This window comes from Panthera tigris, chromosome X (assembly GCF_018350195.1).
Source record: "Panthera tigris isolate Pti1 chromosome X, P.tigris_Pti1_mat1.1, whole genome shotgun sequence".
NCBI lineage: Eukaryota > Metazoa > Chordata > Mammalia > Carnivora > Felidae > Panthera > Panthera tigris.
In genome coordinates this window covers 11273818-11290188 of record NC_056677.1, presented here as the reverse complement: position 1 = coordinate 11290188, position 16371 = coordinate 11273818, and the positions used below count along the sequence as shown (strand labels likewise).

Genomic DNA, 16371 nt, shown 5'->3' with positions numbered 1-16371 from the left:
CACCAAAGCTCATCAAAGCGGACTTCCCATGGCTTCCCCAACATGCCCTGCGCCTTCTCACTACAGCTCAGACTATTTGATCCATCTGGATCACTTTCTCCACCGGGCCAAGTTCTACCGTCTTCCAAAGTGCATGAGAAACACCACGTTTTCTATGAAGTTTTTTCTCACTCTGTCCTAACCCAATCACCCCGACCAGATGTGATCTTTTTCCTTGTCTTTGACTTCTACAGAAATTTTAGCACCCTTATTCCTCTTGACACAATTTGCCTGAACTCTAATAGCCTGTTTTAACGCCTCTACTGGATTGTAAGTTCAGGAAGGGGCTCTATCTGTCTTCAGTTCTTTTTCTAATATTGACACACTGCTTCCCAGAAATAAGCACATAATGAGTATTTGAGGAACCAAATAAATGACTGTCACAAGGGAGTAGTCTCTTGCCTTGGCCACAAGAAGGAGGAAGACAGAACGGGAAACGTTTCTTATTTGAGACTTAGTGTGGAATTTCTCACAGAAACAATGACAAAAAAAAAGGACCATTTGTAATGCATGAAACAATTATGGACTTTTATTCTTTTTGCCAGCCACAAATCTATCCATAATTGGTAACTTAATTTCCATGGAAACAAAAATGTGCTTGGAATTCCCAAGAACCTACCTCCAAAAGAGTTTCTGGAGTACAGCCAGTGCTTAAAGTGACATATTTGCAGATAATATTTTCCTTTAGGAAAAATATCACATTTGTTTGCTTAAGTCAGCCTTAAGTCTCTTCTGAAAACATTGCTAATGATAATAGGGTGAAATGAAAGACAGAGATAGAAGAAAAGTGCCTGTTCTCTAAGCACTTAATTTCTAAAAAGTAAACCTGAAAGGGCAAACACAAGCAGATCAAAAACCCCTTTTTACCACTTTCCTACTTTTCCTTTACCTGATGCAGTATCTCAGGAAACTCAAACTTTGGAAAATCTTTAAAGATTTTTATTTTTCCTTTCCCATGCAAGTCTTTAAATTAATTGACTTAGTATTTACAACAGCTGTGCAAGATGCCCCACTCACACGTCACGTGTATTCACACATACCCAAGTGTGTATATTTAAGGACAAAACCCTGCCTATAAAGTGCTTTACTTTGAAATAATGCTTGTCTTTATGAAATGTATTGTGAGGGCTGTTCTTTGTCAGATTTTGGCGGGGGTGGGGAGCCAGTTCGGACTACTCATAATGCAGACTTGGATTAATCTCCCCATGTATACATTTAAGCATTGCTATATTGAGTATATCTTGAAAACTGTGTTAGGTATACTGAGGTGAGTCAGACCCTGCCCTCCACGTCCACAGGTTGCCCTAGACCCAAACACATTCCATCGGACGAAATGAACAGTAAGCGAGTAAACAAACGAACATGATAATTACAGGTTATGGTAAGAGCTGTGAAGGAGACAAACAAGACAGGGAGGCTATTTAATAATCAGGAAAGGTCTCTCAGAGATATTTAAACCAAGATGGGAAAGAAAAAAAAAAATGGTCCCAGCCATACACACTATCTGGGCAAGAGCCTTCCAAACAAAGAGAAGTGGAGAGCTCCCGAGATAAACACAGATTCAGTCTGTTTGAAGAACATAAGAGATGCAGTGTGGCTGGTTGTGTTTTTCAAACTGTGGGTCGCGTAGGTTGTGATGTCAATTTTGTGGGTCACTGCACCAGGGAGTCGTAGGTTTTCAGAATAAGTATTCTTGAATGAACTTTTGCTTCGGTTATGCGTTCATGCATAGTAGATTGCAAGATGTGATGTTTCTGACTGTGGGCAGTGGTGAAATCTGTACTAAGCGAAGACAGTAGTTACGGATTAGGATGCGGGGGGCAGCAGCTACAGCATGCAGGGCCTTGCTGTGTAGGCCACCATAAAGAACCGAGATTTTCATTCTAGACACAGTGGGAAGGTACTGAAGGGTTTCAAGTTGGGGAGTGACACGATCCAATTTGACATGCTGGTGTTGCCAAAGATTTTCACTGTAGTGAAATTGAGAAAACTTGAGCACAAGCCCAGGCCTAGCCACTAACACCAAGGATTTGGAGCAAATCACTTAATCCCTCTAGCTCTTTCTTCATTTTAAAAATGAGAAGGTTGGACCAAGATGACTTTTGAGATCTTGTCTATTGCTACATTTCTCTGACTACACACACACACACACACATCCTGCTTCCTCCTTTGGGTGAGTACATGGCTATTGGGGAGCCACGAGCACATTAGGTCAAGTTCTGGATTACTTCTTAAAATACTATAAACCATGTGACTGTAAGAATTACATCTCTACAGAAAGCAATTTCAGAATTATCTCTTTACTGGAACCAGCTATATTATTAGACATGAGATCTCCGGGCTAAAAGTGAATCGAGTGCTTTTGCAACTCTCTAGTGCAAAGTTTGGGATGTGAAGAAAATTGACAGGGAGGATGAAAAAAGATTTACTGACCAGGTTATTTGGAACACATTTCCTTATTTATTCTAGGTCATCAACTGACATTTAATCTAGGGCAGTCTAAAGTTGCAGAGAACCTCTGCTGAGCCCTCAAGATGCAGAAGCTTAACCCCTTCCACAGCAGTCAAAGTGATTATGCAGACAAAACAGTTGTTGAGAGCTTGCAATAGGTTAACCCCATGGTAGACAGTTTGATATGTGCTTTTTCAGTTAATCCTCCTAACATAATTATTCACGTTTCACAGATATGGAAACCGGGGCTTAGAAAAGACAACTAAGCTATTAAGTGGCAGAGTCAGGATTCAAATATTTATTCCACGTTTATAACACATTATCCTGTAAGTTTTTAAAAATCACTGTACAAGGATTAAGCCATCAGTTTCAAGTATCTGGGACATCTGTTCAACCACATGAACACATAATATTCAACCAATGAATCAATTCTGGACTCACAGGTACTTTGCTAGGTACAGTGCGGGATGACAGAGAACTTGTTCCAGCACTGGAGGGTCTGCTCCGTGGGTAGCATACTGGGTAGTATGAAGTGGAATTAGGCCAAGTATCCAAGGAATTTGTATCCCCAATTAAGTACACGTGAATAGCATTACGGCAGCTTCCACGTTTTTTTCTCTATTGTTGCTGGTGAAAGGTCAGCACAGAAACTGTACGGTGTCACCCGTGCCGTGGGCCTTGCAAGTGTCCTCCAAGTTCCATAAACTTGAGATGCTAGAAACTCACCAATTTCCAACTTACATTAACCCTTCAGGAAGCAATGGGCATATCACCTGCCCCATTGGAGCCACCGTGCATGGGATGTTAGGAGAAGAAAACCTTGGAAACGTGCAGGGCCTCATCCCTGTGAGGGTCGAAAGGGTCCCTAAAGCCTCCCACAGAGACGCCCGCAACACCTTCGGAAAGTTGGGGACGCTCATTGCCTACCTGCCTCAACACCGAGAACGCGGTACCCACCTGTCACATAATCAGCTTCGAATCTCCGTCGGGTCTCAGAGACGAGCTTGGCTTTATTCTGGGTGTGACACTGAAAGGGAGACACGAAGGGACGCTTAGACACCACGCACACCATCCCGCTTCCCTTCAGCCCAGCCCACCTGCACTTGGGGGCACGGCCCCCGGACTTCAGAGGAAGCTTCCGGATCTAGGGGGGGGGGGAACGGCAGCAGTGCAGTCGGCTTCTCACCTCGGCCATGGTCGCGCTCGTGGACGTGACTTCGATTGCCGTGGCCACTTCCCCACCTGTCCGAATATCTCATCACTGGCCGGGAGGGCCGGGAGGTACAGAGGGAAGGGCGGGAGGTGGAGACCGTCGCGTGACACCGGGAGGCGGGCGGAAGCGTCGCCGCGCTGCCCAATCTGATGCGGCCGCTTGGGTCTGGAGGCGGGACCAGGCGCTTAGCTTGGCTTTCCATTAGCTTCTGGTGCGGGCTCCGCTCCCTCAGACAGCCCCTGCACTGCGGACCCGCCTCCGCCTACCGCCGGATCACGGGAGCTTACAGCGCCGAGCTCCGCCCGAGCAAGCTCCGCCTGCCCCTCTCTTTCACAACCTTCCCTGGAGGCCCCGCCCCCTCAGCCTCCCTTGGCAACCGTCTCCGGGCATGCTCCGCAGGCTCCGCGCGCCCCGCCTCCTCTGCTCCCGACGCAGCCTCCGGCCCCGACCTCCCAGGATGCAGCGCGCGGGCGGGAGGTTTGGAGCCGAGGGACGCTGCGCCCGCCTGGGGCGTCGGGAACGTGGCGCCTGTCGGACTCAGGACGCGCGGGCTCAGGTATGGCAGGCGCGTCGTCCCACACCTTCCCCTGGCCTTCGCGGGGCCGGGCGGCAGAGCTGGGTTGGCCCCCCCTTGTGCCCTCTTTGCGGAATAAGGGGATGGAAACGAGCTTGCCGGGGCCTATGGCCGTCATTCTGTGGAATGATGACTAGATTGTAAGTGCTTGCCGTATTGGATTATTTCGCTTGAAACTTTCTTCACCGCGCCGCATCTTTCCCACTTGGAGTGTGAGAAATTTACCACGGGTTATGTTTTTGAAACCTTTAAACTAGAGCAGTTATAGAAAGTTAAAAGATGTAAAGCACCTTACAGTTTATTAAGGTAGTTCTCAACCGGGGGCAGTTTTATCTCCTAGGAGACATTTGGCAGTGTCTGGAGACAGTTTTGGTTGTCATAATGGGGCAGGGACCAGCTACTGGCCATCTAGTGGGTATTGCTAAAGAGCCTGCAATGCATAGGGCAGCCCTTACGACAGTTACCCAGGGCAAAATAACCTTAAGGGCCAAACTTGAGAAAGATTTAGGTTTATAGGGCCCTGGAACAATTTTATGATTGTCGGCCAAAAAAATGGAAAAGAAATCGTTTTGTGTTCGATAACGCTGCCTTTTTTAAAAAACTGAAGGATCCTGAAAACTACAAAGAAATGCCCCCATATTTCCACCATCTATAGTCAACCACGATATCTAGCCTTTTTTTTTTTTTTTTTTTTTTTTTTTAGTGTGTTAAAAATGTGTTTGGGGAAAAATGGACACCTTGTTTAAAAACTAGTTGAATACATTGTTTAAAAATAACATTTCAGCTCTAGCTACAGCCCCCCTCTGGCTCCACTCCCCTACCCTGATACCTATCTCCTCCAGAATAAACAGTCGTTGGAATTTGGCATGAATCTTTACAGAATCTTTGCTTTTTACATTTTGGACCAGGCTGCCTGGGTTTGAATCCTGGCTCTGTTACTTCCTATTTGGAGGTCTTTGAGAAGGTCCTTAAATTCCATGCCTCCGCTTCCCCATCTGTAGAAGGGGATTATATTGCCTGTAGTATAAGGATGTAGCGAGGAATAAGTCCAAACTGCTTAGAGTAGCACCTGGCACAGAGAAGCACTCCAGGAATGTAGCAATTGTAAGTAAACAACAACAACAAAAAACCCAATAATGTTTTATGTGTTTTGATTTAGATAAATAATGTACTCAAGTATATATACATTTTTCTGTAGCTTAATTTTTTTCATTTCGTTTTTGAAATCTAGCCAGGGCGGTATATGTAGATCTGATTCATTCCTGTTAACTATAGTATGATATTCCATCTGTATGTATTCATTACCCTATTGATGGTCATGGAAGTTTTTACTTTTTTTCTTAATATTACAAATAACAGCACAGTGAACATTCTAGAGCAATGTCTTTGTGCATTATTATGTAGGATTATTTCTCTGGGTTCATGTCTACAAATGAAATTGATGGATGTATGTATTTCAGGTGACTGACAAATTGCCTTCCAAAGTCATCTCTCCCTTTAATTAAGAACTCATAATTATCTCCTAACTAAACTGATGGCTTTGCCTCCATTCTTACCTTCCACCATCGTCAGCACTGTCACCAAGGTCTTTATAATTCAGAAGTGTAGTTCCGTGATTTCTGTTTTTGAAACCTTTCAGTGGATTATCATTGCTTAGAGAAAGTTAGAAGTAATGACATAGAAAACCTTTAACTTAGTCTTTCCTAATCCTCCTAGTGGATCACCATTCCCCCACTTTCACCTACATTTCAGATGCACTAACGTGTTTTGGAAAAGGGAAAATGGAGCTTGGTTCTGGGTAGGCTCCAACAAATGATTTCTAGTTAGAGAGGTAGGAAAACGTATTAACAGCAGACCTATTCTGTAGCCAAGTTGATTTACTTGGGTAAATGTTCTATACGTTGGGAAAAGTACATCTATCGGTATTATGCTTATAAAATTATGTTTAATATTAGGTGAAATTTTTAGTGGGGTGTCTTAATTCTACCTTTTTTTTTCAAAGATACTTTCTGTTGGTCATACTTGATACAGTTTCTCAGAGACATTTTTAGATTTTATCTGCAGATAATATGCTCTTTTAGGACCTTCCTCAACCAGACAGGTAGTTTATTTAAAGAGTTCTGAAATTTATGACACCCAGAGGAATTTATTAGCATTTAAAAATAACATTGTTTATTTGATAGGAGGCTGGGAGGGAAGAGTGGATGAGGGTGATAATTTATTGCCAATCTACTATATTTCTGTTAGTGTGTATTATTTCCCTAGTATACTCATCTGTTTTCATTTTATGTACAAAATATACATAGTCAACTTTGATATATGGTAATACAGAACAGGAAACGCTCAAATTAATTGTGTAGTATTTTATAAATAATCTGCCCCCCCACTGCTCCCATTAGCTACAGTGGGAGATAAAACTTAACTGGTTTTAGTTAACCTGTTTTTTTTTCTCTTGTAAGGGTGTAAGGCACCACAGTGTAAGCCATTATTGTAAGGGTAAGTAAGTAAAAATTCAGATGACCTAGAGACTGGAATAGTAAGCCTGGTGCCCTGATAATCAGGGTTTGATTAATCAGAGCTTGTTTATATTGGTTTTAGAACTTCTAAGTTGAATCTTATTTTCAGTTGTTTCCAGATTATTTCTTTTAAAATTTTTTTTTAAAGTTTATTTATTTTGAGAGAGAGAGAACATAAGTCAGGTAGGGGCAGAGAGGAGAGACAGAATCCCGGGCAGGACCCACACTGTCAGCACAGAGCCTGATGCAGGGCTCAAACTCACAAACTGAGATCATGACCTGAGCCGAGATTAAGTTGGACACTTAACCAACTGAGCCACCCAGGTGCCCCTGTTTCCAGATTATTTCTTTGTAAAAAAAAAAAGAAAATTACCATTTATTCCATAGACTTAAAGGTTTGTTTTATGAACATATGCTAAGAACTTTTAAACAGATGTTGCATTGGTATAAATTAAAATAGATGTACATAGGTATGTGAATTCAATAAGTCTTGAAGATGATAGAAAGTTTGAGAAAAAAATTTATCTTCATAAGTAAATATATTAATAACTTCTAATTTTTAACTCTTAAGGTGATCCATTTTAAATAACTTATTTAAAGTGTGCGTGCTTTTGCAGTAGTATTTAAAAATAGAGACATTTCATGTTACAGTCATTTAAATCTATTTGAATCCGAATCCATGAGAATAAGTTTTCTTTTTGCCAAGAGCTCATGCTAAAAGCCTGTTGGATTAGGATTATAACTGGGCTTTGAATGCCATAATAAACTTTATAGCAATGGTTTGCAACCTTTATCTCAACATCATTCATATGTTCAATACACAATGTTTAGCCTCTATCTTTCCAGGTAGTAACTTAAGGATCATAGATCTATTGAGAAAGGGGGAGAAGGTACATGCAAGGTTTTTGAGTTAGGGGACAGTTACCAGATCAAGTTTGTGTTTTTGGACAATAACTGAAGTAGCATAAATAAATTAATACATTGGAGGGGAAGAGAGACTAGAGTAAGGAAGACCAATTTAAGAAGATTTTACCTCAGCCTCAGTGAGAGATGAAAGCCTGAACTACCATAGTGGCAGTTGGAACAGAGTTGGAAGATAGTGGTTTCTAGGTTAAGGAACTTGGTGATAACATTAAAAGAACAGAATGTAAGGGGTCTGATTTTCTTAAAGTCATAACTTTATTAAGGTGCAACAATACATACTCTAAAGTTAGGAAAGGGGGAGAGTCTGCTCACCATTTAGTAGTCAGATTCTCCTTCTGTCATACTTGGATATTGGTGAACCAGAGCACTGTGTTGATTAAACATTAGTTGTGATACTTAATACTAAAATCACAAATGTTAGTATGTTTGATGGAGTCACTGAGTTCCTGAAGTCTCTATTCTCATTTGGCATAATTCTTTTTTCTTTCTTTTGTTCAGCTTGATTGCTTCCCATTACTTTCTTCTAGATTACTAATTCGTTCCTCTGCTTCTTCCAGCCTACTGTTCATTCTATCAAGCATGTTTCTAATTTCCTTTATTGAGCCCTTGTTCTCTGTTATGTTATTACTTATCTCTGTGTTAAGGGTCTCACTCATGTCTTCCAAATTCCTTTTCTGTGTAGAAGTTACTTTTGGTTATTTTTAGTACGATTAAGAAAAGTGAAAAACCTTTCATGTAAGTAGGTAGTAAAAGACAAGTTCTTAGATCTTTATCTCAGATTATGTCATATTAATGCTAATATATATATATATATATCTCATTTAATGCTTGAAAAAAGGAAACTTTTTTAGAAATCTAAAAGACCTGACATGTCTGTGGGAAATTTTAAATCAATTATTACTCATATATTTTGTTGTAATACAATATTTATTTCTTTAAACTAAAAGATAGTTTCATAAGTAAAAGCCACACCTTTGATTTACCTACTTAGCTTCTTTACTGAGACAGCTGAAACTACTTTGTAATATTACTGTCCCAGATCTTTGCATTAGTTGCCTAACAACAAACCAGTAAGCCAGTGACTTCTGCTAGTTTGTATTATCATACAGTATCTCCAGTTACTTCAAGTAATAGGTTTCATGAAATTCTCAAAAACAGTATCATCAACTTAAACAATTACCATGGAGCTATGTATTTATCTGTTACTATATGACAAATTATTCCCAAACTTAGCTTAAAACAGCAAACATTATCTCAGAGTTCCTGAGGATCAAGAATTTGGGAGCAGCGTAGCTTGGTTGATCCTTCTGGCTCAGAATCTCTCCAAGGGTCTGAATCATCTCAAGGAGCTGCAAGATCTGATCCCAAGAAGGCTCACTCACATGGCCATTGGCAAAAGGCTGAGGCCTTGCTAACTGTTGCAGGAAGCATAGTCCCTTGCTGTATGCACCTCTCCACGAGGATGCCTGAGTGTCTTAATATGGCAGGTGGCTTTCCTCATTGCAGGTGATCCAAGGGGCAGGTCAACGAGGAAGCCACAGTGCTCTCTGACCCAGTCTTGGAAGTCTCAAATTGTCCCTTCTGCCATATTCTCATGGCTAAGAGTGAGTCATAATGACCAGCCCTCACTGAGGGAGAGGAGAATTAAGTGCCACTTCTTAATGGAAGGGATTTCAAAGAATTTATGAACATTGTTTAAAACTACATCCAATGATGTATTTGGAAATTCGACAATAAGCTATGGCATCTCCAATTTGAAAGTAGTTGCTGACTAATTTAGTCTGTTTTAATAGAATTGCCCCTAAATTAAAGTTATTTCTATAAAATGCTGCCTTAAGTTAAATTTTTAGATGGTTCAGTGATACTTTTTTTCTATTTGAACTCTTGGTAGATTTTTATAATAAAAGAACAAGACCTAAGCCTTTGGAGTTTCTCATTCAACAGAGGAGAACATTATTGCTTAATTGCATATGACCTAGTTTTATATCTGAAATGGTTGAATTTCCTGGTGTAAATGATCTGCAAGTAGAAAAGAAAGAGTATGAGTTAGAGTTATTTATAGCGGAGAGGGACCTTTCAGCGTTCCAAAACTGTTAGTATGCGACTGTTCTGATGTTTCCAAGGTTAGGTACTATAGAAACCAGAGCTGGCCATGATGGTGATGATAATGATAATGGTAGCAGCTAACCTTTATTGAGCACTTTCCATGTGCCAGGCTCTATTTTAAGTGGGTTATATTAGTTAATTTAGTACCTTGTGAGGTAGTACTGTTACTACACCCTATCTATCATCTGTGGATACCAGGCACAAGGGATTACGTAACTTGCCCAAAGTCATGCATCTAGTAAAAGGCTGGCCAGGCCCACCATTCACATTGTTGTCTAGGCTCTGCAGCGATGTACAATTCATAGCATATGCTGAGCATTTGGTAGCTATTAAAGAAGTGAGTCTGCATATATAGCCACTGAGTAAAGATGAACATCTTTCTCTTACATGTTGTGTTCTGTGTAGGGGGTGTTCCTTTGTTGTTGTAATTTTTTCTGCAGTTAGATTTGGCATGTTTTCTTTTTCTAACTTTATTTTTATTATTTTATTATTATTGACATGTTATATGTTTTAGGTGTACAGAGTATTGATTCAACAATTCTATACATTATTCAGTGCTCACCATTATAAGTGTAGTCATCATACAATGTTATTTCAGTATTATTGACTATATTCCCTAGACTGTACTTTTCATTTCCGTGACTTATTTATAAGTTAGTACCTCTCATTCCCCTTCCTCTATTTTGCCCTTTTCCCAATGACCTCCCCTCTGGCAACCACCAGTTCTCTGTATTTAAAGAGTCATGTTTTTGTTTGTTCATTTTATTTTTTAGATTCCATGTATAAGTTGAATCCTATAACATTTATCTTTCTCTGTCTGACTTATTCTACTTCATATAATATCCTCTAGGTCCCAGCTACCCATCGATAAATGAATGCATAAAGAGGATATGGGATGTGTGTGTGTGTGTGTGTGTGTGTGTGTGTGTGTGTATAAAACATAGATATATATATATAGATATGTATATAGATAGATACATATAAATGGAATATTACTCAGCCATAAAAAAGAATGAGATCTTGCCATTTGTGACACCATGTGTGTTCCTTTGTTCTTAATCTACTTTGCTAATTCTCTCAGGTTGCCTTACTTATAACCAGTGTTCAGAGTACGGGGGATGCATGCCAGGACAGTGTGGTAGTTAAAAGTGTAGGCTCAGCAGTCAGAAGCCCCTCTTCTGAATCTAGTGTCATTGCCAATTAATTTTGTAACCTTGGAAAGTTTTCTGACCTTTGTTTCTCAGTTGAAAGATGTGATGATAAGAATACTTTAAGAGAATAGTTGTAGGCATTAAATGAAGTTACGTATTGTATCTGGCATATAAACCTGAATAACTGATAGCTATTATTTAATTCTTATGTTTATTATAATGTTACTAATCCTGTAGTTTTTTCTACTTGGAATAGGAATAGTGACTCCCTTAAGGTCAAAGCTGCACTGTTTTTGCAAAGTAAGATTTAAAATTGATTTCTATTACTCTTATGGTGAATTTTTTAAAACCGTGGTATGGTGTCTCCTCTTTTTCTTTCTGGGCTTTTCATTTTTACTCTAGAGTCTGTATGAGCTCCTGTTTCAGGGAAGCAGGACCCCAAGGGCCTGGGCTGTGGTACCAGTCTAATTTGAATCATTGACTCATTGAATTGTCATTGTAGAGAGGCTAAGGCTGAGAGGAAAAAACCAGGTTTGAGTCCACAGGGTAGAAAATGGGGGAAAAAAGAAAATGGGGAAACCAGATTAGGTTGGTAAGTTTGAAAGAGAGACAAAAGTGGAACCCTTAAGAAATTCCCTGAGCCAGAAAGAATGTCTTCAGGCACTTTCAATAGACCACCTACAGATTCTAATAGATGCTGTTAACACGTTCAGTTATCTTTTGTGATGTGGCTATTTGCATCGTTTGCAAACTGTGTTTTTTTTAACGTACAGAGATAATATTTGGGATGGGGCTTTTTGATAAGCATAATGTTGTTAAGATAGCATAAAGAGCTTAAAAATATTCATAAAATTTGTAGCTATCTATGTGATATTTCTCTAACAAACATGTTTTCTTTTCAACTGTCTACTTGATGGTAGTTTTCCTCATTACATTTTTAGGCTTAAAAGCATCAATTGGAATCAATTTGCATTCGAAAATTGGACCAACACGAAGACTTGATATTGTGGAATGACTAGAAAACAATGTCATCTAACGAACAAGAAAGGCTCTTGTGTTATAATGGGGAAGTCCTTATTTTTCGATTGTCTAAAAGAGATGTTGCAGGTAAAGGGCCTGCAGAAATACCCATATTACAAGTCAGGAGAATGGTATTTGACAGAGGAGCAAGAGCTTTTATTCAGAAGTCCACTGGATTCTTTATGCTAAAGGAAGAAAACTCTCATTTAAAAATTGTGTGTTGCAACTGTGTGTCAGATTTCAGAATTGGAATTAATCTTCCTTATGTTATGATACAGTGCAATAAAAAGAACACTTTCAGATATGTTCTTCTGTTTCTTCACAGTACCAATAAATTTGAAAAACGTTTGAGTTTTAGACTAAGCCATGAGTTGAAGGATGGTGTAAGGGTCCTTAATGGCCCTTTAGTTTTATGGAAACGTGCAGAAAAATTCTACTGTATCTCTTCTCTAAATGGCAAAGTTATGACTGTGTCTGTTAATTTTTCCTCTGTTCAGTGGGCAGGGGAGATTGAAAATCTAGGTATGGTGTTATTAGGACCAAAGGCATGTTTTTTATCTGAGGAAGGATGCACCCAAAAGCTTTCAAAATCGGATTATGCAATTTGGAAGACCACATTTTGTGTATACTCCCTTGAAAATGAAGAAGTCATAAGTGATGCATACATTATCCCTCCTGCTTATAGCAGTGTGGTAACTTGTGTGCATGTCTGTGCAACTGAGAATGTCAACAACCAGTTAAGAATGTCTCTGATTGCCCTTACTCGAAAGAATCAACTGATTTCATTTCAAAATGGGACGCCAAAAAGCGTGTGCCAGCTTCCCTTTGGAGATCCTTGTGCAGTTCAGCTTCTGGACTCAGGTGGAGGAGAGCTTTTCATCGTATCCTTTAAGTCCAATGACATTTGTGCTGTTTGGAAAAAGAACTTTCAGGTATAGTACTTAATTTCATAATCGTTCAATTGGCGTAGTCTTGGACCTATTAAGTATTTATATGTTTCACAGAGCTTATCCTGAAGTCTTATTATCCAAATCAATTATTAGTACTGCACTTAAAATCAGGTATGGTGCATCATTCTTATTTCTTAAAGTTTTCCAAATGCTACTTGATGAAGGTTTTGCCTTGCTGTTTTGAGTCATAGAACCTTTGAGTTGTTTGGAAGGATATAGATATATAGCTACAGTTATTGCGTTATTTATTTGTCTTTTAATATAACTATTTCTAGTTTTTATTAATGTGACAATTAGATGGGCATTTTTCTAAGTTTAGTTATTTGAGAGAGTGAGTGGGGGAGGGGCAGAGAAAGAGAATCCCAAGCAGGCTCCCATTATATCAGCACAGAGCCTGATGTGGGGCTCAAGCTCACGGACCATGAGATCATGGCCTGAGCAGAAATCAAGAGTCAGATGCTTAACCGACTGAGCCACCCAAGGCACTCTGAGAGAATTTTCTTTTATCGGCTACTGGAAAACTTAAAAGTGTATATATGCCTTGCATTGCCACTCCTATATTTCTTTGGGCAACACTCTTCTAGAGCTGTAGGTTGTAAATGTGTGTGTGCAAGCATGAGTATATAGCTCTATGGTATTTGCATGTTGAGCACATTCTTATTACTGTCTTCATATAGTTAAGTGCACTCCGTGATACTCGTGGTGAGGGTGGGAGGAAGGGAGGATATGGGTATACAAATAAGCTTCCTCCCTGCATAAGTGAAAAATCACAGCTTTGGAAATTAGCCTTATGTGGGGCAGACTGATATATGGTTATATAGATTGAAGTCTTATAGTCTTACTCTAATACATGCCACCCTCTGTCATCTAGATGATGTATCTGCACTGATGCCAGGATTCTGAGTGGGAGTTTTAGCTTTTCTGCCTGAGGAATAAGGGGTATCTGATCCCTATGCTATTAGTTTCTGGGGGGCCGCTCTGGAAGCTTTAAGCTTTAGGGACCTTTATGGAGTTGTCTTGTGTTTTAAACTTTGGGTCTCATGATTTGGTATAGACTGATCACAACTTTCCAGTGGGCTGGGATGGTTCTAGGTGCCCCACTATTAGGATCCATCCCCTTTTGTGTCCCTAATAGTGGCTATGTTCTCCACCAAGGTTTAGGGTATTAAGTTCATCTTGACTCTTAAAAGTTAGTCTGCTTTGAGAGCTTTTGAGTGTTTACCACTACCTTCTAGTTACCTAATGCAATTGAATTCCTTGTGTAATTGGTCAGATCACAAATACATACCTGCTAAGGCTTATGAGAATGAGGGTCATCGTTGAACGTGTTGGAGAAAGAATCTTCACTAGAGTTATTCATGAGAAATGTTACAATTTCCAAAATTGTCATGAGAAGTGTTCAAATTTATAAATTATAATAAAATTTTAATGTAGAAATCAGGAACATGACAGACCCTGGACAAACATTGATAAAATATTAAATTTACGTATCTTGGTATTTATAAAATTGTTGTTTAACTTCCTATGTTTTCTGATCTCCCAATATCTTTAGTTTTTAGTGTTGACACTACCATTTTCATTACTTGTTTATAAGATTGAAGATGACACATTACACCTACATGCAACAAAAGGATTTAGTTTATTTCACATCTGATTTTTTTTCTTTCTCTATTCCTTCTTTTCCACTCTCTTTCAGGTTGCTGCTAAGTGGGAAAAAATTAGCTCAGTACTGATAGATGACTTCATAGGAGCTGGAACTGAACAAGTACTGTTACTTTTTCAGGACTCCTTGAATTCAGATTGCCTGAGTTCATTTACAGTAACAGATCTTGGCAACATAAACTATTCAGTAAGTTATGTGTACTTTTTATATATTACTTTAAGAACCATTTTTGAACATTGGAGCACTTTAAAGCTTTGACCTAGCATTTAAATATTTGTAATTTCATACAGTAAACTCTTTGAACTTTAAAAATAGATTGACTTTTTAAAATTATACATTGAATCTCCTTTCAATAAATGTTACACGAATTGACTATACTTTTTAAAAATATTTATTTATTTTGAGAGTGAGAGAGAGCGTGCATGCACATGAGCAAGTGGGGGAGGGGCAGAGAGAGGGAGAGAAAGAATCCCAAGCAGGCTCCACACTGTCAGGTAGCACCAGATGCAGGGCTCAATGCCACAACCATGAGATCATGACCTGAGCCAAAATCAAGAGTCAGACCCTTGGGTCACCTGGGTGGCTCAGTTGGTTGAGTGTCAGGTCATGATCTTGCAGTTTGTGGGTTCAAGCCCCACATCAGGCTCTGTGCTGACAGCTTGGAGTCTGGAACCTGCTTAGGATTCTGTCTCCCTCTCTCTCTGCCCCTCCTGCACTTGCTCTCTTGCTCTCTCTCTCTCTCTCTCTCTCTCTCTCAAAAATAAACATTAAAAAAAAAACCAGTTGAACCCTTAACCGACTAAGCCACTCAGGTGCCCCCAAATTGACTATACTTTTGATATAAATTTGAAATATAGTATATCTGGTGTTCACTCACGTGATAGTAATACTGTAAGTTGCCTTTATTGTTGCTTCTGAAAATTCACATTTTATACCGATAAACATGATAACATTGGATTAATTAAGGAATAAAAATGAAACTGCTCTATTAAAAGAAGTAACACTTCATAATATCTTAAGATCTTGGGCAAAAGGGAAATAATACCCCTGAAGTTTCAGACCTATATGAAATATCTGGAAAAAAAAATCTGAGTCTTGGTTTTTTTTCTTAATAAAATGAGGACAATTCCTATTTTCTCTAGTTGTGGGATTTTATAAAAAATCTAGTAAGCTGATACTTTTTGAAGCAGTATACAAGTGTTAGGTCAGTGGTGGTAGTAATAATAGTCATTTTTTTCTAGTTACAAGAAATGATGGGGAAATACATATTTTTTTGTCTCATGTAAGAGTGTGTAACATGGAAAACTGCCCTTTGGATAAACTTTGTGTTCTGTTAATCCTATGAATTTTCAATTTATTTCAAAATTTCAGTTTTAGTGTATTTTTTTTTATTTCTTAGAGTGAAACATTGGATTGCAATGAAGATGACTTATTTGAAGACAAAGAAGGGGATCATTATTTGATGATTCCACCTCTGGAAAGAAGATTGAAAGTTGGTGTCTGTTTGCTTTTTGTTTTTACTTTTTTGGGTTAGTGATATTCTAAATGAAGGAAAGAACATTGAGAGAAAGGATCTCAATGTATAAGCAACGCAGTGATTGGGAAAAAATGGTATTTCAAAGGATCTTTACCTTTTTAGTACCTGTGTAAAAACTATTATGGCATTACTTATAAATGTATTATCTAAAAATGATACCTTTTTGTAGTAAGACTAATAAGACTTATGAAACATACGAAGCTCACTTTTGAAAACACATTCTTTCT

At 39.0% G+C, this 16371-nt stretch overlaps 2 protein-coding genes across 6 annotated transcripts in view; one reads left to right on the top strand and one right to left on the bottom strand.

The window, feature by feature from the left end:
• Nucleotides 1-3937, bottom strand: part of MOSPD2 (motile sperm domain containing 2) — a 58144-nt gene extending 54207 nt beyond the window's left edge. Inside the window, exons 1-2 of one of the 3 annotated variants that reach the window (XM_007090069.3) lie at nt 3677-3937; nt 3448-3517 (exon numbers count right to left, since the gene is read on the bottom strand). In XM_007090069.3, the coding sequence (XP_007090131.1) occupies nt 3448-3517; nt 3677-3685 (79 nt within the window). In that variant the 5' untranslated portion in view covers nt 3686-3937. The remainder of the gene's footprint in view (nt 1-3447; nt 3518-3676) is intronic. The other 2 variants (XM_042973806.1, XM_007090070.3) reach the window with 2 other exon arrangements.
• A 238-nt stretch (nt 3938-4175) lies between these two features.
• The window catches only part of FANCB (FA complementation group B), a 92388-nt gene continuing 80192 nt past the window's right edge, over nt 4176-16371 (top strand). For 2 of the 3 annotated variants that reach the window (XM_042974827.1, XM_042974828.1), the window contains exons 1-4: nt 4176-4259; nt 11916-12926; nt 14641-14793; nt 16007-16099. In XM_042974827.1, coding sequence (XP_042830761.1) covers nt 12000-12926; nt 14641-14793; nt 16007-16099 — 1173 coding nt within the window. In that variant the 5' untranslated portion in view covers nt 4176-4259; nt 11916-11999. Of the gene's footprint in view, nt 4260-11915; nt 12927-14640; nt 14794-16006; nt 16100-16371 lie in introns of those variants that run through there. The other variant, XR_006213496.1, reaches the window with a different exon arrangement.